General features: G+C 43.9%; 1 protein-coding gene across 4 annotated transcripts in view; it reads right to left on the minus strand.

Annotated features, from left to right (window-relative positions):
* dock11 (dedicator of cytokinesis 11) overlaps positions 1–22,490 on the minus strand; it is a 272,082-nt gene that overhangs the window by 217,527 nt on the left and 32,065 nt on the right. For all 4 annotated transcript variants that reach the window (XM_048544154.2, XM_048544150.2, XM_048544152.2 and 1 more), the window contains exon 2: positions 8,902–9,018. In XM_048544154.2, coding sequence (XP_048400111.2) covers positions 8,902–9,018 — 117 coding nt within the window. The remainder of the gene's footprint in view (positions 1–8,901; positions 9,019–22,490) is intronic.

A 22,490-nucleotide genomic window follows, 5' to 3' on the forward strand; every position in this document is an offset into this window, starting at 1 on the left:
CCAATCCTCTATCCATGCCAATACATTACCTGTAATACCATGCAACTTTATCTTATGTAGCAGTTTTTGTTGTGGCACCTTGTCAAATGCCTTCAGGAAATCCAGATACACCACATCCACAGGTTCCCCATTGTCCACCATGCAAGTAATGTCCTTAAAGAATTCCACCAAATTATTTAAATATGACCTACCCTTCATGAACCCATGCTGGGTGTTCCCAATGGGACAATTTATATCCAGATGCCTTGCTATTTCTTCCTTAATGATAGATTCAAGCATTTTCCCCATTACCGAAGTTAAGCTAACTAGCCTGTTCCTGCCCCACCGAACTCATCTCCACCTATCTGGACTCCATTTTCTCCCCTTTGGTCCAGGAACTCCCTACCGACGTCCGTGACACCACCCACGCCCTCCAGCACTTCCAATTCCCTGGCCCCCAACACCTCATTTTCACATGGACGTCCAGTCCCCACACACCTGTATTCCACATGCAGATGGCTTCAAGGCCCTCCGCTTCTTCCTGTCCCGCAGGCCCGACCAGTCCCCCTCCACCGACACCCTCATCTGCCTAGCCGAACTCGTCCTCACCCTCAACAACTTCTCTTTCGATTCCTCCCACTTCCTACAGACAAAGGGGGTAGCCTTGGGCACCCACATGGGCCTCGGCTATGCCTGCCTCTTTGTAGGTTATGTGAAACAGTCCCTCTTCTGCACCTACACAGGCCCCAAACCCCACCTCTTCCTCCATTACATTGATGACTCTATCGGCACCGCCTCTTGCTCACCAGAGGAGCTCGAACAGTTCATCCACTTCACCAACACCTTCCACCCCAACCTTCAGTTCACCTGGGCCATCTCCAGCACATCCCTCACCTTCCTGGACCTCTCAGTCTCCATCTCAGGCAACCAGCTTGTAACTGATGTCCATTTCAAGCCCACCGACTCCCACAGCTACCTAGAATACACCTCCTCCCACCCACTCTCCTGCAAAAATTCCATCCCCTATTCCCAATTCCTCCGCTTCCGCCGCATCTACTCCCACGATGAGGCATTCCACTCCCGCACATCCCAGATGTCCAAGTTCTTCAAGGACCTCAACTTTCCCCCCACAGTGGTCGAGAACGCCCTTGACCGCGTCTCCCGCATTTCCCGCAACACATCCCTCACACCCCGCCCCCGCCACAACCGCCCAAAGAGGATCTCCCTTGTTCTCACACACCACCCCACCAACCTCCGGATACAACGCATCATCTTCCGACACTTCCGCCATCTACAATCCGACCCCACCACCCCAGACATTTTTTCCATCGCCACCCTTGTCTGCTTTCCGGAGAGACCACTCTCTCTGTGACTCCCTTGTTCGCTCCACACTGCCCTCCAACCCCACCACACCCAGCACCTTCCCCTGCAACCGCAGGAAATGCTACACTTGCCCCCACACCTCCTCCCTCACCACTATCCCAGGCCCCAAGATGACTTTCCATATTAAGCAGAGGTTCACCTGCACATCTGCCAACGTGGTATACTGCATCCATTGTACCCGGTGTGGCTTCCTCTACGTTGGGGAAACCAAGCGGAGGCTTGGGGACCGCTTTGCGGAACACCTCCGCTCGGTTCGCAATAAACAACTGCACCTCCCAGTCGCAAACCATTTCAACTCCCCCTCCCATTCTTTAGATGACATGTCCATCATGGGTCTCCTGCAGTGACACAATGATGCCACCCGAAGGTTGCAGGAACAGCAACTCATATTCCGCCTGGGAACCCTGCAGCCCAATGGTATCAATGTGGATTTCACCAGCTTCAAAATCTCCCCTTCCCCCACCGCATCCCAAAACTAGCCCAGTTCGTCCCCTCCCCCCACTAAACCACACAACCAGCCCAGCTCTTCCCCTCCACCCACTGCATCCCAAAACCAGTCCAACCTGTCTCTGCCTCCCTAACCGGTTCTTCCTCTCACCCATCCCTTCCTCCCACCCCAAGCCGCACCCCCAGCTACCTACTAACCTCATCCCACCTCCTTGACCTGTCAGTCTTCCCTGGACTGACCTATCCCCTCCCTACCTCCCCACCTATACTCTCTCCACCTATCTTCTTTTCTCTCCATCTTTGGTCCGCCTCCCCCTCTCTCCCTATTTATTCCTGTTCCTTCTCCCCATCCCCTTTTCTGATGAAGGGTCTAGGCCCGAAACGTCAGCTTTTGTGCTCCTGAGATGCTGCTGGGCCTGCTGTGTTTATCCAGCCTCACATTTCATAATCTTGGCCTATTGTTACCTACTTTTCGTCTACTTCCCCTTTTTAAACAGTGGCGTCACATTGGTTGTTTTCCAGTCTGCGGGTACCACCCCAGAGTCCAGTGAATTTTGGTAGATAATTACTAGTGCATTTGCTATTTCCCCCATCACCTCTTTAATTCCTCTGGGATGCATTTCATCAGGGTCAGGAGACTTGTCCACCTTTAGCCCCATTACCTTGCCCATCATTGCCTCCTTCGTGATAATGATAGTTTCTAGGTCCTCACCTGCTATAATCTTCTTGCCATCATGTTATTTGTGTCTTCCATTGTGAAGACCAACACAAAATAACTATTTCATGCCTCAGAGATGGTAGGAACTGCAGATGCTGGAGAATCTGAGATAGCAAGGTGTAGAGCTGGATTAACATAGCAGGCTAAGCAGCATCGGAGGAGCAGGAATGTTTAATGCCTCGGCTATTTTCTCATTCCGTTATTAAATTGGCCTTCTCATCCTCTTAAGGACCAATGTTTACCTTTGCCACTCTTTTATGATTTACATATTGAGAGAAACTTTTGCTGCCTGTTTTTATATTGTGAGCTAGTTTACTCTCATAATCTATCTTACTTTTCTTTATTATGTTTTTTGTGGCTTTCTGCTGGTTTTTAAAGATTTCCCAGTCTACTAGTTTCCACGAATATTTGCTTTTTTGTTTGTTTTTTTTAAGTTTGATACTTTATTTCCTTAGACATCCATAGCTGACTATTTCTTTTCCTACTGTTCTTCCTTATCACTGAAATATACTTCTGCTGAGCATAGTGAAAAATCATTTTGAATCCACTGTTCCTCAATTGACCCACCATAAAGTTTTTGCTCCCATTTTACCTTGACTAACTCTTCCCTCATCCCATCATAGTCTCCTTTGTTAAACATAGGACACAAATGGACTTCACTGGATCTTTAGGGCCATTCCATATCCTCACTGCATGGTAATTTTGCAATAATATAGTCCATCATGCACAATACATTACAGGGCACTGGATGTGAGATTGCTCGCTGAGCTGGAAGGTTAGTTTTCAGACGTTTCGTCACCATTCTAGGTAACATCATCAGTGAGCCTCCGACGAAGCGCTGGTGTTATGTCCCGCTTTCTATTTAGGTTTCCTTGGGTTGGTGATGTCATTTCCTGCATTGGTGGTGTCATTTCGTGTTCTTTTTCTCAGGGGATGGTAGATTGGCTCCAAATCAATGTGTGTGTTGCTGGAGTTCCGGTTGGAATGCCATGCTTCTAGGAATTCTCGTGCGTGTCTCTGTTTGGCTTGTCCTAGGATGGATGTGTTGTCCCAATCAAAGTGATTTCCTTCTTCATCTGTACGTAAGGATACGAGTGATAGTGGGTCGTGTCATTTTGTGGCTAGTTGATGTTCATGTATCCTGGTGGCTAGATTTCTGTCTGTTTGTCCAATGTAGTGTTTGTCACAGTTCTTGCAAGGTATTTTGTAGATGACGTTCGTTTTGTTTGTTGTCTGTATAGGGTCTTTTAAGTTCATTAGCCGCTGTTTTAGTGGGTTTGTGGGCTACCCTGATGCCAAGAGGTCCGAGTAGTCTGGCAAATCTTCTCAAAACTCGCTAACATTACAGGGCAATCATAGAGTCAAATAGTTATACAGCACGGAAACAGACCTGGAGTCCAACTCATCCGCACTGACCTGATATTCCTATCTGCGCTAGTCCCATTTGCCAGCATTTGGTCCATATCCCTCTAAACCTTTCCTATTCATGTACCCATCCATGTACCTTTTCAATGTTGTAATTGTACTACCCTCCACCACTTCCTCTGACAGCTCATTCCATACACGCACCTTTCTCTGTGAAAAAGTTACTCTTCAGGTCCTTTTTATATCTTTCCCCTCTCACCTTAAACCTACGCCCTCTAATTTAGGACTCCCCCACCTCAGGAAAAAGACCTTGGTTATTAACCCTATCCATCATCCTCGCAATTTTATAAACCCTGCACGGTTACCCCTCAGCCTCCAATGCTCCAGGGAAAAAGGCCCCAGCCTATTCAGCCTCTTCCTATAATTCAATACCTCCAGTCCCAGCAACGTACTTGTAAACCTTTTCTGCACTCTGTCAAGTTTAACAGAATCCTTTGTATAGGCCAACCAGAATTGTGCGCTGTATTCTGAAAGTTGTCTCACAATATCCTGTATAGCCGCAGCATGAATTCCCAACTCTGATATTCAATTAAGGCAAGCATGTCAAACGCCTTCTTCAGCGCCCTGTCTACCTGTGACTCCACTTTGAAGGAACTATGCACCTGCACCCCTAGGTCTCTTTGTTCAGTAACATTCCCCAGTACCCTACCATCAACTGTATAAGTCCTGCCCTGGTTTGTCTTACAAAAATTTAGCACCTCACACTTATCTAAATTAAACTCCAGATGCCACTCTTCAGCCCATTGGTCCATATGATCGAAGTCCCCTTGTCCTCTGAGATCATGTTCTTCACTGTCCACTACACCACCTATTTTGCTGCCATCTGCAAACCTACTAACCATTCCTCCCATATTCCCATCCACATCATTTATATAAATGACAAAAAGCAGTGGACCACTACTGATCCTTGCAGCGCATCTCTAGTCACAGGTCTCCAGTATGAAAAACAACTCTCCACCACCACCCTCTGTCTCCTACTTACAAACCAATTTTCTATCCAACTGGCCATGGCTCCCTGGGTTGCATTGGATTAACCTTACTTATCAGTCTACCATGCGGAGCCTTGTTGAACACTTTGCTGAAGTCTGTATAGGCAACATCTATTGTCTTGCCTCCATCAATCCTTCTCATCACCTCTTCAAAAACTCAGTCAAGTTTGAGAGAGACAATTTTTCATGCATTAAGCCATGTTGACTATGCCAAATCAGTCATAGCCCTACAAAATGCATGAAAATCCTGTCCCTCAGAATTCCCTCCACCACAACCCAAGCTACAGATCTTTATCAAAACTTTAAATTCACTTCAGCAACTTACCCACCCCTGACATAGGACTCATTGATCTATAGTCCGCGGGCTTTTCCTTGTAGTCTTTCCGTAAATAATGGCACATTAGCCACTCTCAAGTCTTCCAGCACCTCACCTGTGGTTGTCAATGATACAAATATTTCATCAAGGGGTCCAGCAATCTCTTGCCCAGCTTCCCACAAAGTTCTGGGAAACACCTCATCAGATCCTACGGATTTATCTAGCTTTATACATTTTAAGACCTCCAGGACCTCCTCTTCCATAATATAAACTCTTTCAATACAGCATTAATTATTTCACCAAGTTCCCTAGCTTCTATATCTTTCTCCAAATTAAATACTGACGCAAAATATTTATTCAGTATCTCACTCATCTCCTACGGTTCCATGTACAGATGGCCACCTTGGTCTTTAAGGAACCCTATTCTCTCCCTAGATACTCTTTTGCTGTTAATGTACATCTTGAATCTCTCTGGATTCTCCTTAACCCTACTTGTGAACGCTGTCTCATGTCCTCTTTTTGCCCTCCTGCTTTCCCTTTTAAGTGTACTCCTACTACTCATACACTCCTCTAGAGATTCACTTGATCCCAGCTATCTATGCCTGAGACAGGCTTCCTTCTTTATTTTGACCAGAGCCTCAACTAGTCTAGTCAACAAGCATTCCCTACATTTACCAGCCTTGCCCTTCACAATAATAGGAACATACTGTCTCTGGACTCCCGTTATCTCATTTTTAAGGTCCTCCCACTTCCCAATTGTCCCCTTGCCTGCAAACAGCCTCCCCAAATCAACTATTGAAAGTTCCTGTCTCTTCCCTTCAAAAGTGGCCTTGCTCCAAATTAGAACTTTAGCTTTTTAATCAGTTCTATCCTTTTCTGGAACTATTTTAAAACCAATAGAATTGTGATCGCTTGCTCCAAAGTGTTCCCCCACTTACACCTCAGTCACTTGCCCTACCTTATTTCTCAAGAGTAGGTCAAGTTTTGCACCTTTTCCAGTAGATAAAGCCACGTATTGAATCAGAAGGTTTTCTTGTACACGTAAATTTCTCCCTACCAGGCCCTTAATACTATGACAGTCCTAGTCTATGTTTGGAAAGTTTAAAGTCCCTGACATTACAACCTTATTATTCTTAAAGATGTCAGAGATGTCCTTAAATATTTGCTTCTTAATTTCCCACTGACTACTGGGGGGCTTAAAATATAATCCCAATAAGATGAACATCCCTTTCTTATTTCTCAGTTCCACTCATATAACTTCACTGGATGTTGTCTCAAGAGTATCCTCACTAAATACAACCGTAATGTTACCCCTAACCATGAACATCACTCCCCCCCTCCTCTCTTGCCTCCCTTTCTATTCTTTCTAAGCATCTATACCCTGGGACATTAAGCTGACAGTTCTGCCCATCCATGAGCCACGTCTCTGTCATACTATGATATCCCAGACCCATGTTCCCAATTATGCCCTACGTTTACCTACCTTACCTGTCAGGCCTCTTGCATTGAAGTAAATGCAGCTTAATTTATTGAGTCTTACCTCCTTCTCTGCATTGCTCTTGCCTGCCTTTTTGGCTATTTAATTTGCTTCTCTTCTTAACTGCACCAGCCCCAACCTTTTCTCATGAGTGCTTTGGTTCCCACCCTTGATCCTCCACTAGTTTTCAAGCAGCTCTAGTAAATCTCTCTGCAAGGATTTTGGTCCCTTTTCAATTCAGGTGGAACCTGTCCTCCTTGCACAGATCATTTCCACCCCTGAAGAGATTCCAATAGTCCAAAAATGTAAATCTTTGCCCCCTGCACCAGCTCCTCTGCCGCGCAATGATCCGCTGTATCCTCCTGTTCCTATCCTCACCTGCATGTAGCACCAGTACTCGTCCAGATATTGCTACCCTGGAGGACTTACTTTCTAACCTCTTGCCTAGTTTCCCATATTCTCTCTGCAAAACCTTTCCCTACCAATGTCATTGGTACCAATGCGTACAATAATCTCTTGCTAGTCACTCTCCACTTTCAGAATATTCTGCACCCTCAGAGGCATCCTTGACTCTGGCACCAGGCAGGCAACACACCATCCTGATGGCCGCAGAAATGTCTGTCAGTGCTCCAGACTAGAGAATTACCCCACCACAGTCAATCACTTGGAACCTGACATACACCTCATTACAGTAGAACCAGTCACATAACTTGGTTGTCAGTACTATACTCCCCTGACAGTATCCAAAACAACGTACCTGTTTGAGATGGGGATAGCCACTGAAGACTCCTGCACTACCTGGCCACCTTTACTACCATTCCTACTGATCAACTACCTACCTGACTGTATCTGCAGCATCTTCCTGTTTTTCCAATTGGTGCCAAAGAAGGCCATTTGAACCATCACGTTTTTAACAGGATCTCAAAGTGCTACGTCACAGTACCCATTCATGCACTGTTCCAAATTAACCTTTTCCAAATATTTACTTATTTGAATAAACACCATGGCTTCAACTTTCTTGACAGCTCAGCGAGCACACCAACAACGACTTGCCCATCAATTCCACACATTCAGGTTTCTCTCCCTCTTAAACATTACTTTGCTGGTGGGCCCCTTCAGCTGAGATTACCCAACTCTCCACAATTCCCCAAACTATACCTTTTCAAGAGCTTCACCAAAGCTGTGCTCCCCTAGACTTCAATTGCTTGGCCTCTAAAGCATTGTGGTTTGTTTTGTTGCACCACATTTTTTTTCACTAACGTATACAAAACAAACATTCTTAATCTTTCTCCCTCCTTTGTCTGAGCCTTTCTCATGGGGAGATAAGATTCACTGAGCATCAGCTTTAGTGCACATTTCCCTTAACTGTCGTAAAAGATTGAAGATTGATCAGATTAAGTTGTTTCACAGAGTAAAAGAGCTCAGCACTTAGCCCTACTGCTTCACTGTGCAAGGGATCCAGGTTCAATTCCGCCCTCAGACGACCATATGTGAGGAGTTTGTACATTCTCCCCGTGTCTGCATGGGTTTCATCTGAGTGCTCCAGTTTCTTCCCACAATCCAAACATGTGCAGGTTAGGTGGCTTGGCCATGCTAAATTGTCAATAGTCTTAAGGGATGTGTAGGCTAGGTAGGTTAACTGTGGAAAATGCAGAGTTACAGGGTTAGGGTAGAAGGGGTGTGGCTGGGTGGGATACTCTTCAGATGGTCAGTGTAGGCTCAACGGGCTGAATGGCCTGCTTCCACACTGCAGAGATTAATTGAATAGACAAAAAGGGGAAAGAAAAATCATCCAGTGAGAGAACCAAGAACAAGGAGCCATAATCAGGACATTGATTTTAAAATTAAGATTTAAAGCCAGTCCATTCAGGAGGATAAGTAGAAACTAGTATTTTCATTCCAAGGGTAGTTCAAAGGGTAACTCCAAAAGGCTGTGGATATTTGGGAGTATTTTGTACTTTAAAGATTGACTAATGGTATCGGGGGCATGGAGTGAAGGTCAATGAAAGGGATTGAGGCAGAGATTAAGGGGCTGAATGGCATACTTCTGTAGCTAATGTTCCTGAGTCCAAATCCCCACTTGCCCATGACTAGTCTACATGAGAAAAACCTGGAAGTACCATTAAAACCGAGGCAGTGCGCAGGCTGCAGAAATTAGATTACTTACCGAGACCTCGTCCAAAGGAAACTGTAGAAGATCCCGCAGAGGGTCACTTTGAATCTGCGCTTTCCGTTGTACAATGACATTCTCATAATCCAGTGGCTCGATGATTTTTGTTTTCTCCTTCAGAAAGACAAACAGGGAGGTTTCAACAAGAATGACTTAACCAGCGTGAAGACAACAGATTTTTTTGTTCATCAAAATCCTAAAAGGATCTCTCTAAAACCAACTTTCAGGAATCACAAGTAGCAGGTTTTTTTTTGCTTCATTTGTTCTTGGGATGCGATCACTGGCAAGACCACTAATTGCTCAGTTAAGTGTCAACTATATTAGTGTGGATCTAGAATCACAGACAGGCCAGAAGATTTCCTTCCCTACAGGACATTAGTGAACCATTTGGACTTTTATAACAATCAGCAGAGACACCATTTATCTCAGAATTGTATGGAATTCAGACTTGTTGACTTATCATGGTGGGATTCGAATGATTTCCCCTGAGCATCAGCCTGGGGTTCTAGATTGCTTCTCCAGTGACATTCCACAATGCCACCATCTCCCTAACACTACAAGGTGAAAGTATCCATAGTCCTACTGGACCAGAAACTGCTCCCTCATTGGTCAGAGGTGATGATGGTGCATTCCCTAAAGGCAATTTATGAACCAGATAGGTTTCTGAAACAAATTAGTATGGTTTGTTGAAAAACTGAGCATTCTTTAGAAATCTATGAGAATTTTGAGAAGAGGCAACAGAGTTACTGAGGTAAGAACGTGATGGTGTAAGCCTTTACTTGAAGATCAATAAGGAAGCTAATTAAAATGGATAATAAGCTTGGGATGAAATAACAAAATTCAGAAGATCGGACACAATTCCATACTTATCTTCAACAAATGGCAGAGATTTCTAGAGCAAACGATTCGAGATCCTTTTAAAACTAATGAAATCCAGGTTTCCTTTGAACCACCATATTATTTCTTATCAAACAATTAGACTCAATTGTAATCAGTTCATTTAAATGTAGGCCAGTGCTAACGTTTGATTTTCAATTTTCTTCAATCCTCATATAGATGTGAAGTCCAAAATACAACAGTTACAGCAGATACTTTGCCCTTTGTTTTTTCATACTGTGTGGATATCAGTGATGAGGTCTGCATTTGCGCCATCCCTAATTGCCCTTGAGCTAAGCAGATTGCTCAGGCTTCTGCAAAATTCCTTCCGGGGATGAAGACTTGGCTGACTGAGTGAACATGTAATGTCCATCCATAACTGATAGTGAATTGTCTTCTTCAGTCACTGGGTATACGGGCCCCCACAATGCCATTGGGGTGGGAATTCAGGATTTTAGAGTCACAGAACTACACAACATGGAACAGACCCTTCGGTCCTCTGCATAAGCACAAAAACAGACTATAAACTGCAAATGAAATATAATGCAAGCATTGAGGAGATGGAGTGCAGAGTCCAGAGTTAAAGCACAGGACATTATGTTTTCACTGCTGGATCACGAGTTCAACTCTTGGTTCCTGTTAAATCAAGTGAGAGTCATACAGCACAGAAACAGATCCTTCAGTCCAGCCAGACCATGCCAAACATAATCCCAAACAAAACCAGTCCCACCTGCCTGCGCGAGGCCCATATCCTTCCAGACATTTCCTATTCGTGTACTTATCCAAATGTCGTTTAAATGTTGTAATTGTAGTCACATCCACATTCTAGAGGGTCATTCTACACACAATCCACTCTGTGTATAAAAACAAAAATTGCCTCAGGTCTTTTTTAAACCTTTCTCCTCTCACATTAAATATATGCCCCCTAGTCTTGAAATTCACCACTCTAGGTAAAAGGCACCTGCCATTCACCTTATCTGTACTCCTCATTATTTTCTAAGCCTCTGTAAGGTCGTAGCCTCCTATGCTCCATTGAGGCAATTCCCAATCCATCCAGCCTCTTCTTATAACTTAAACGTTCTATTCCCAGCAATGTCCTGGTAAATCCCTTCTGAACTCTCTCTTTCTTAATAATATCTTTCCTATAACACGGAAACCAGAACTGGTGACAGAACTCCAGAAGAGACCCCACCAAGTCCTGTACAACCTCAACATAATGTCCCAACTCCTATATTCAAATGTCTGAGCAATAAGGTTGGGCTGACTGAACCAAATAGCTGTAAGTCTATAGTGGAAAGCTGAAGCTTACCTGCTTCAGAGAGACCAGAAGGATGTTGGATGAAAAGCTGCACGTATTTTGTTGTCCTAACTATAGAACAGTGGTGACAAAACAGCAGGTTTTCATCTGTCAAGCCCTGAGATGCTCTTAAACTAAGACAGACTTTCATTGACATTGGGTGCCTGAGACACTCAACTAGTAACAATCTCAATGAGCACAGCTATTCATGAATCATCGAAAATAGAGATACCCTTGTTGCCTTGCCTATTAAAGCCCCGATGAGGGGCAGAAACCAGTTTTCTTGGCCAGGCGAGAACAATAGGATAATAAATTGGGTCTACATTCTCTAAGGTCTAGAGGGATGAAAAGTGATAGTAATAAAACCTTCTAATTTATGAACAGGCCAGATAGGAAGACACCGAGGTTACTGCCCCCAGCTGGTTTCTAGAATATAAAAACGCAGTTTGATAAATAGCAGATAATAATTTAGAACTAAGATGCGGAGAAATTAGTTCAAAGAATTTGTGAATCTGGAAATTCTGCACCTGCACTGCATTCTTTAAAGCTGGGATAGACTGATAAGTGGTCCCACAGGGATTCAACAGATATGGGAAGTGGGCAGGGATACAAAGTGAAGCTGATGATCAGCCATGATTGGAATGAAAGGAACGGGCTCAATGGGCCTGCTCTGACTTCTTGTATTCTTGAGAGTTGCTGGTTAGCAAAGCTAGCCTACTTGAGTCATGTGAATCTTATTCATGTCTACCTAGCTTTAACTTATTGAGTCGTGCTACAACATTCACATATGCTTACTGACCCCCTTCCAGGATAGTTGAGCATTTCACTGGCCTGTGTGCCAACTTCAGACCAGACTGGCACCGTCTAGTGGTATGGTCTCCTCAGCTGGTCCTGAGGAAAGAGGATTTCCCTCCTCTCTGCCAGCCCATCCACCTGGATCTCCAGGTCCCTGTTGGCACAGCTGGATGTCAATTTCCCTCTATCCAAGATAATAAAATGTGAGGCTGGATGAACACAGCAGGCCAAGCAGCATCTCAGGAGCACAAAAGCTGACGTTTCGGGCCTAGACCCTTCATCAGAGAGGGGGATGGGGTGAGGGTTCTGGAATAAACAGGGAGAGAGGGGGAGGCGGACCGGAGATGGAGAGAAAAGAAGATAGGTGGAGAGAGTATAGGTGGGGAGGTAGGGAGGGGATAGGTCAGTCCAGGGAAGACGGACAGGTCAAGGAGGTGGGATGAGGTTAGTACGTAGGAGATGGGGGTGCCGCTCGGGGTGGGAGGAAGGGATGGGTGAGAGGAAGAACAGGTTAGGGAGGCAGAGACAGGTTGGACTGGTTTTGGGATGCAGTGGGTGGAGGGGAAGAGCTGGGCTGGTTGTGTGGTGCAGTGGGGGGAGGGGATGAACTGGGCTGGTTTAGGGATGCAACATTGGTCTGGGGCAATTCCTGAACAGCTCTGCAGGAACAGCCCTGGATCCGGTGTGTAACTGCTAACACAGTGCTTGACCTGCTACAGCGATGTTAGCAATCATAGAGGCCCCAAATGCAGCAACCCTCCTCAAAGAGAGGAAGGATATTAGGAACACGACAGAATCGGTCCTGGTGCACAGGTAAGGAGCTGAGTTTGGGAAGATAATGTGAGCAATCTCTCAGGTTTCACAGAAAGAAACCCTCCATGAAACTCACCTAAATTGGCATTGATTTCTGGTAAAATTCAGTTGAATATTTTTGAGCAAAAGCTGTTACGAGTGAGATGGCTGTCTCATGTCATGCTGCGGTTTAGTCCAAACCTCTGGATCAGAGGATCTTGGCTCCAGCCCCACCTGCCCGAGCATGGCATTTCAAGAGAATTGCAAAAGGTAACAGGGAGGCTAGTGGAGGTTAGGAAGGAAAGGTGTGATGGATGAGGAGGACAGTGGACATGAAACAAATTAAGTTGCAGTTTTACCAGGGGTCACAGTCTAAGGCGGTCATTTAAATCTATTAGGTAAGGATAACATTGCTGTTGTACTTAAGTAGGATATTCGGGGCGGGGGGGTGTAGGTGGTGTAGTTACAGTTGGGGATTTTAACTTTCTAAACATAGACTGGGACTGCCATAGTGTTAAGGGCTTGGTGGAGAAGAATTTGCTAAGAGTGCACAAGAAATTTGTCTGATTCAGTAGGTGGACGTACCTGCTAGAGAAGGTGCAAAATCTGTCCTACTCCTGGGAAATAGGTAGGGCAGGTGACGGAGGTGTCAGTGGGGGACTTTGGGGCCAGCAACCGAAATTCTATTAGTTTTAATATAGTGATGGAAAAGGATAGACTGGATCTAAAAGTTAAAGTTCTAAAGGGGAGAAAGGCCAATTTTGATGATATTCGGCAAGGACTTTCAAAGTTGAAATGGGGCAGATATTTGCATGTAAATGGACAGCTAGAAAACAGGAAGCTTCAAAAATGAGATAATGAGAATCTACCTACAGTATTTTCTGTTAGGGTGAAGGGCAAGGCTGGATGACAAGAGAAGTTGAGGTTTTGGACAAGAAAAAGGAGGAAGCATATGTCAGGTATAGACAGCAGTGAATCCCTAGAAGAGTATAAAGGCAGTAGGAGTATACTTAAACAGGAAAGCAGTAGGGCAAAGAGTGGACATGAAACAGCTTTGGCAAATAGGGTTAAGGAGTATCCAAAAGAGATTCTACAAATACATTAAGGACAAAAGGTGAATTAGGGACGGAATAAGGCCCCATAAGGATTAGCTTTCTTTGTGTGGAACTACAGGAGATGGGGGAGATACTAAAGGAGAATTTTGCACCAGTGTTTACTGTGCAGAAGGATATGGAAGATAGACTACATGGGGAAATAAATAGAGGTACCTTGAAAAATATCCATTTGACAGACGAGGAGATGCTGAATATCTTAAAATGCTGAAAGATGAATAAATCCCTGGGACATGATCAGGTGTACCATAGAACTCAGTGGGAAGCACAGGAAGTGATTTCTGGGCCCCTTGCTGAGATTTCTGTTTCATTAACAGCAACAGATGAGGTGCTGGAAGTCTGGAGACTGGCTAACGTTGATAAAGGCAGAGCGTTGGGCATGATCTATATGGATTTCAGTAAGGCATTCAACAAGGTTCCTCATGGTAGACTGGTTAGCAAGATTAGATCGCACTGAATACAGCTGGCACGGTGGCTTAGTGATTAGCACTGCCACCTCTCAGCGCCAGGGATTGCACCAGGTTCAATTCCAGTCTTGGCTAACTGTCGATGTGAAGTTTGCACGTTCTCCCGCTGTCTGCATGGATTTGCTCCGGTTCCCTCCCACAATCCAAAGATGTGCAGATTAGGTGGATTGGCTGTGCTAAATTTCCATTAGTGTTTAAGGTGGAAAATGCAGGGATTATGGTAAGGGCCTGTGTGGGCTCAATGGATCAAATGGCCCCCTCCCACACTGTAGGGAATCTATGAACTAACCATTTGGATACAGAATTAGCTCGAAGGTAGAAGACAGAGTGTGGTGGGAGGGTTGCTTTTCAGACTGGAGGTCCGAGATAAGCGGTGTGCAACACGGATTCATGCTGGGTCTGCTGCTTTTTGTGATTTATATAAATGATTTCCATGTGAACATAAGAGGTGTGATTAGTAACTTTGCAGACAACACTAAAACTGGGGGTGTAATGGACAGAGAAGAGGTTACCTTAGAGTAAAGGAAGCTACTTGGCCTGCTGTGTTCATCCAGCACTACACCTTGTTATCTGGGATCTTGATCAGAAGGGCCATTGGCTGAGGAGTGGCAGATTGAGTTTAATTTAGATAAATCTGAGGTGTTGTATCACGGTAAGGCAAATCAGGACAGGACTTATAGACAAACGGTAAGGTCCTGAGGAGTGCTGCTGAACAAAGAGACCTTAGTGTCCAGGTTCATAGTTCCTTGAAAGCGGAGTCACAGGTAGTTAGGATAACGAAGAAAGTGTTTGGTATGCTTGCTTTTATTGGTCAGTGCATTGTGTATAGCGGTTCAGAGGTCATGTTGTGGCTGTGCAGGACGTTGATTCAGCCACTTTTGGAGTACTGCACGTAATTCTAGTCCCTCTACTATTGGAAGAATTTTATGAAACTAGAAAGGGTTCAGAAAAGATTTACAAGTATGTTGCCAGGGTTGGAGGCTTTAAACTGTAGGGTGGGGCTTAATAGGCTAGGGCTATTTTCGCCGGAGTGTCAGAGGTTAAACAATGACCTTACAGAGGTTAATAAATCATGAAGTGCATGGTAGGGTAAATAGGCAAGGTCATTTTCTAGGGATGGGGAAGTCCAAAACTAAATGGTATAGGATTAAGGTGAGAGGGGATAGAAATAATAGGGACCTGAGGGGCAACGTTTTCACACAGAGGGTGGTGCCTGTATGGAATGAGCTGCCAGAGGAAGTGGTGAAGGTGGGTACTAATAGCAAGGGTTTAGTGGAATATGAGCTATATTCTGGAAAATGGGATTAGATTTATATAGGAAATCCTATCAGCATAGATGAGTTGGACCGAAGGGTCTGTTTCTTAGCTGTATATGTCCACAAGTCTATGACTGAGAGGTGAAAAAATGTCCTTACCCAGAGAGTGGTGAGCCTCTGGAATTTTCTGCCACAGAAGGGGATTGAGGCCACAACATTAAATGTTTTGAAGGAGTTAGATATAGCTGACAAGGCCATAGGGATCAAACGGTACTGGGAGAATGTAGCAGAACAGTGCTAGTTGGATGATCTGCCATGATCATATTAAATGATAGAGCAGGCTTGCAGGGCTGAATAGCTTACTTCTGCTCCGAGTTTTGGATATTAGTAGAAAAAAAAGGCTACTGGGCTTCAGAGCTCAGTTCGCTAGACAACAGGCTTGAGTTGCCGAGTTATTTCAACAGTACAGGTGCTATTCCCATTTTGCACTAAGGTCACCACAATGGTTCTGCCTTCTCAACCTCACCCCTCACCTGAGGCATGGTGACCCTCAATTTAAACTCACCATTATTCATCTCTGCTAATGAGAGCGCAGTCTGTGGCCCTCTGAGACAGTGGTCACTTCCATTCTGTAATATTCGAAGGTGGGGACGAGGTGGTAATTTCAATGCACTGGCAATCCAGAACCCTGGGTTAATGTTCTAAGAACAAGAGCTTGAAACCCACCAGGCAAATTCTGTAATAAAAAGCTAATCTCAAGCTGACCATGTAACCAATGTTGATTGCCATAAAAACATAATCAGGTTCACTAATATCCTTGAGGGAAGGAAACCTTAACTTAAGACAAAGATGAGGCAAAATCTTTTCCGAAGCTTTCGAAGTCTCTTCCTCAAAACGTGATGGTAAGCCCTGAATATCTTTTAAGCGAGGGGTAGAAAGAGTCTTGATAAGCAGAAGGATGAAATGTTAATTGGAGTAGGGGTGGGGTGAACTTATCAAAGCAGACTCGAAGTGCCTACTCTTAACTCACGGTTTCAGCTTTGCAAGCTTTATCACACAAAGACTTGTTTGGTGGCTGCCAGCTATTTCAAGATGTAATGCAGTAGCATTAGAGTTAGGGGTCAGTAATTGATGAGATCAACAAGTTTCACACTGTTGTTAAAATGCTCAGCTTTTGATTGCATAGAATCAGTCCTAATCCAAATAATTTTTCCAGTTTGTATCAACACAGGAAGTTAACTGACCAAGTCTATTTTCAGAAACAGGCAACATCGATACCTCCCACGTTTACTTAACCTTTCAATTATCAAGGATGATTTCCTTGGCTACAGGTTGTTCTGGAAGCCCAATACACTTATTTCATTTTATTCACATTTCATATTTTACTTTTAAAGGGATGCGACAATCATGAATATTCAGGCTTGCACAGAAGTCCTGTTTAATCACAGCTTACATTTAGTCACCAAAACAATTTGTACTGAATCAAAAGGTCAGCAATGACTTGATGACAGTGTGAAGAAAGTCATTCTGTAATCAAATTCACCTTTACATTGGGAAAGTCATTCAGGAGAGAGCTTTAAAGCAAAGTTACCATTTTTCCTGCCATTTTGGACCAGATAGAAGAATTTTTATTTTAATAACATAACATAACATCCCCCAATTTGCTGGAATCAGTCAAAACTGACACTAAGCCCAAGGGAACAGACATTCTGAGAGGTATCCATAAATTTTGTTGCAAACATAGATTTTTAGACAATAGTTTAATGGAGCGAGGGGAAGGGAAATCCAGAATTTAAGGTCTGGACAGCTGTCGGCATGGCAAATGAGTAGCAAAGTAAAGAAATTAAGAGCACTCAAGGAGAATTAGATGAATGCTAACAGAAAACAGCAGTTACACCAGCATTTGGCTGCCTGTATATTCTGTATAAGAGGTTTTCATCCAGCTTCAGTGTCATAGACTGCCACACTGGAGATTCTCAAGTGATCTGATGGACCTCAGAATGTACAAATTGTTTTGGTGACTAAATGTAAGCTGTGATTAAACAGGACTTCTGTGCAAGCCTGAATATTCATGATTGTCGCATCCCTTTAAAAGAAAAATATGAAATGTGAATAAAATGAAATGAGTTGTGCTACAACTGCACAATAAGAAACCAACTGCCTCTTAAATCACAATCCCTCGGTATTTGTGAAAGAATGGCTAAAAGCAACTCTTGACTCTCCATTTAGCTGAATTTGTACCAAGAGGTTTACCCCACTTTGCTTTCCTCAGAGTTCAAAATGAACCATAGCCACTGAGCCCCATTCTGCCCATTCACAACTGGTAAATCAGATTCAAGAGTAAAACAATCATTATATTTTAATTTTGTTACTCATTCATAGGATTTGTGTCTCATTGGTCAGGTCAGCATTTGTTTGCTCATCCCTATTTTCCCTTGAGAAGATGGTGGTGAGCTGCCTTCTTGAACCACTGCAGTCTTTGGGGTGCACAAAAACCTACATGCTGTTAGGAACAGAACTCCAGAATTGCTGTATACTTCCCCTTATCTTATGTACTTGATACCTTTGGTTGGGTATCTCTGTGATTATGTTACAAGACTAGTAATCCAGACATCTGGACTAATGGTCTGGGCCATGAGTTCAAATCCTGCTACAACAGCTGGGAAATTTAAAACTCAGTCAATTAAATAAAACTTGATTTAAAAAATTATTATTAGAAGTGGTGACCATGAAATAATCAGATTCTTGTCAAAATCTCATCTAGTTTAATCATATTCTTACCTAGTCTGAGCTACTGTTGCTATCTCAGATTATTTTTAACTGAATTTTGTCATTGTAACAGTGATATGGGTGCACAGAAAAGCAAAAAAAAATCAAGAATGCAAGTATTTGATGTGCTAATCTCAACAAGGGCATTTAAGCAGAAGAGACCACGACTGTTCACTGCAAGTCTCTCGTCTAACAGGGCCACAGACCACTGTCTTAATGGGTTTAAAAATAATGAATATACATAATGTAAGCCTTTGTAGAATCAACCTACCAATGTTAAGATGCAAGGGGTATTTTACATTACCATTAGAAGTAAAAACACTGTTGCAATGTTCCATTTTAAAGTGTATCTGGGGTGCATTTGCCTGTCCAATGGAGAATGGGAGCTATTCTCTTGTTCCCTGAGATTTGCCCAAGAGAAGCAAAGAATATCAGGGTGAGCACGGCCTTTGAGATGCAGTCTCGGCTAAACCAATAGCAGATTGGGAGTGGGGATGGTATCTAATCTGGATGTACCCTGCACTTCAGTAGATAAGGAGTTTACGGTTAATAAGTTAATTTGAATTCTACATTGATGCCAGAGGATTTTTGGCCGAAATGGGTTTGCACCTCATGCTAAGTTTGTCTTGTACTGTACCTCTTTAAGTAAACAGCAGGTCCAAATAGTTAAAAAGACAATCCTATCATATGTAGGTGTAACATTAGAGAGGACATGCAATAAAAGCCTTCAGTTATCGCCAGCCCCACACTCTTTACAACCCTCTTTTCCAAACCCATCAACAAAGCCCTTTCTCCCCGCCAATTTGCTTTCAATCATTATCACGCTCTCCTCTTCTGCCGCTGCTCAGCCTCTGCTAGATACATTAAGATCTTTCTGTTCGTTGAAGATGCTACGCAAGGACACATTATATATTTTGCAGATATTAGATAGTTTCAACAACTGTTCTGGATTGCTTTATTTCAGGATCAAAGGGTCTTCTGCTATGAATGAAAAAGTGGTAAAAGAGAAACTTGTACAAATCACAAGTTTACTTTCAGATCAGTAAAGATACAACAGATTAATAACAAAACATTCAGCACTGGCAGGATATGGTGTTACAGGAATACCTTGTGGTTAAAAAGTGATATTAAGATTCTGCAGTGATTAATACTGGATCAACTGTTTATTTTAAGTATAAACTTGATAGGTTTTAGTTAACCAAAGTTATTAACAGTTAAAGGATAAAGACAGGTCTATGGAGTTATGTTGTAAATCAGCCTTGATGCTGTTGAATGATAGAGCAAGCTCGAGTAATAAAATGTTCTTCTCCAGTTCCTACATTCTTTTAGGATCAATAAGTGCAATCAATTACTACACAGCAACTAAGAACTGCAGCACTAAAATAATACTGGATTAAAGACCATTAAGTATTCCATTTTCCATTTCAACAGACGCGCATTTGTAATTTCTGGAGTAGCCACTGACAAATGAATTAACATTCAGCCAACGACATAGTAGAGCAAAGTACAATTTACATTAATTCACTGCACTCTGTGGCCTGGTGAAGGACATTCATTTTGAAATATGCACTTAAAGAAATGGAATTACTTTTTGCTTACAACTGCAACATTCACAGAGGTGCTCTTTTGGTGCAGTGGGTTGCTTCCTTACCTGTGCGCTAGGAGGTCTAAGATCAAGTCCCATTCAAGACTTGATGGTTGTGGAAGTTGTGTCATAAAACAGCCAAACAGGTCAAGTGTCAATCTGTAAACTCTTCCCATACACCTACAGTAGGCGTGAAGAGTAGGAGAGCTTCCTTGCCCGCCAGAACCAGTGGTAGACTCAGCAATTTGGTTGCAAAACACACTTGCGATGTCTTTGCCAGAGAGATTTTACTGGCACACAAGGGATATTTTTGGCAAAAATATCAAAATGTAACTATTCCTACTTATCCTGAGCAGATCGTGTATGCTTCACAAGGTGATGGCTCTGAAAGGGTTAATGTTGGAAAATGAATTAAGGTCCACTCCATCTGATATTATGCAGTCTTGGGTGGGGAGAAAAGGAGAATATGTACAGTTTGAAATGTAAATAGAGATAAAAATATCTGCTGACTGGATAGTTAGATACAATAACAAAGACTGTACAACTTGTATTTTTTTTGCTAAACTACATCAAGACAAAATGTCTCTTCTCATTAAGACTCACTCGTGCTTTATCCCCCATCACCGATAAGCAAAGGTCCTTCAGATCCAGAGTCGAAAGGAGGCTTGGTGGTAGCCTGTCACCACAACCATTAGCTGGCGCTGCTTGGTTCAGCCACATATACAACACTGACATGTGGACCATGGGTTCCGTTCACCAACTTCAATCCATGGCATTGTGCCTGGCATTGCAGGAACATCTTAAAGTACTGTGTTTATATCACCCTCCCATCACAAGCATAGAGGTTTAAGTGGCACAACTTTTCAAATGTCACAAAACACAATGACAGACAAGTCTCTATTTATTCCAGTGTCCTGATATCAGTCGGTGTTGTATGCTAATAATCTCTAGAGCTTGCATGGTATATTTAGAATCTGCACTTGGCTTTCAAAACAATAGTGGGAATCAAAAGCCAGTGCCAGTGAAAATGACCGTGAAGCTGCTGTTATCACAATTTCTTTCTTGTTTTTCTTTCATTCATGGGACATAGGCATCGCTGGCTAGCTTAGCATTTGTGCCTATCCCTATTTGTCCGGGGGTGGGGGAAATTAAGACTTAATCAAATTGCCGTGGGTCTGAAGTCAGGAATAGGCCAGACCAGGTAAGAATGGCAGATTACTTTCTTTAAGGGACATATGTGAACCAGATACTTGTTTTAACAACGTACAGTTATTGCATGGTTGCTTTCTTTTCAATTGAATTCAAACTTCACCATGTCATGGTGGGGTTCAAACCCAATTCACTCAAGCACCAACCTGGAATCTGATTCATTCACCTTGTTACTAGCTCCCCACCCAACTGCTTCACTGGTAATGTCTTCATTGACCACTGGGCCCCATTTCCACATCAACTGGTGCGTGGATAAACACACTGTGAATTGAGGTGACTCCCTCACCTTCCTGGACCTCTCTGCCTCCATTTCGGGGAACCACCTCGAAACCGATATCCATTTCAAGCCCACTGACTCCCACAGATACCTAGAATACACCTCCTCCCACCCACCTTCCTGCAAGAATGCCATTCCCTATTCCCAATTCCTTTGCCTCCACAACTGCTCCCAGGATGAGGCATTCCACTCCCGCACATCTCAGATGTCCTCGTTTTTCAAGGACTGCAACATCCCCCCCCACCCCCCCGCAGTGGTCAAAAATGCCCTCAACCGTGTCTCCCGCAACTCATCCCTCACACACCATCCCTGCAATAACAAGCAAAAAAAGAATCCCCCTCATCCTCACATGCCACCCCACCAACCTCCAAATCCAAAGCATCATCCTCCGACACTTCTGCCATCTGCAATCCGACCCCACCACCAAAAGACATTTATCCCTCCCCACCCTTGTCTGCTTTCCGGAGGGACCACTCTCTCCATGACTCCCTTGTCCGCTCCACACTCCCCTCCAGCCCCACCACAGCCGGCACTTTCCCCTGCAACCACAGGAAGTGCTACACCTGTCCCTACACCTTCTCCCTCACCCCCAACCCAGGCCCCAACAAGACTTTCCACATTAAGCAGATGTTTACCTGCCCATCTGCTAATGTGGTATACTGCATCTGCTGTACCCACTGTGGACTCCTCTACATCGACGAAACCAAGCTGAGGCCTGGGGACCGCTTTGCATAACAACAACGCTCGGTTTGCAACAAGCAACTGCACCTTCCAATCGCGAACCATTCCAACTCCCTCTCCCACTCCTCAGATGACATATCCATCCTGGGCCTCCTGCAGTGCCATAATGATGCCACCCGTAGGTTACAGGAACAGCAACTCATTTTCCACTTGGGAACCCTGCCACCCAATAGTATCAATGTGGATTTCACAAGCTTCAAAATCTCTCCTCCCCCTACCACATTCCAAAATCAGCCAAGCTCGTCCCCACCTCCCGAACCGGTTCTTCCTCTCACCTATACCCTCCTCCCACCTCAAGCCGCAACCCCATTTCCTACCTACTAACCTTATCTTGCCCATTGACCTGTCCATCCTCCCTGGACAGACCTATCTCCTCCCTACCTCTCCACCCACACTCATCTTTACTGGCT

Source organism: Stegostoma tigrinum, chromosome 15, assembly GCF_030684315.1.
Source record: "Stegostoma tigrinum isolate sSteTig4 chromosome 15, sSteTig4.hap1, whole genome shotgun sequence".
In the NCBI taxonomy this organism is placed as follows: domain Eukaryota; kingdom Metazoa; phylum Chordata; class Chondrichthyes; order Orectolobiformes; family Stegostomatidae; genus Stegostoma; species Stegostoma tigrinum.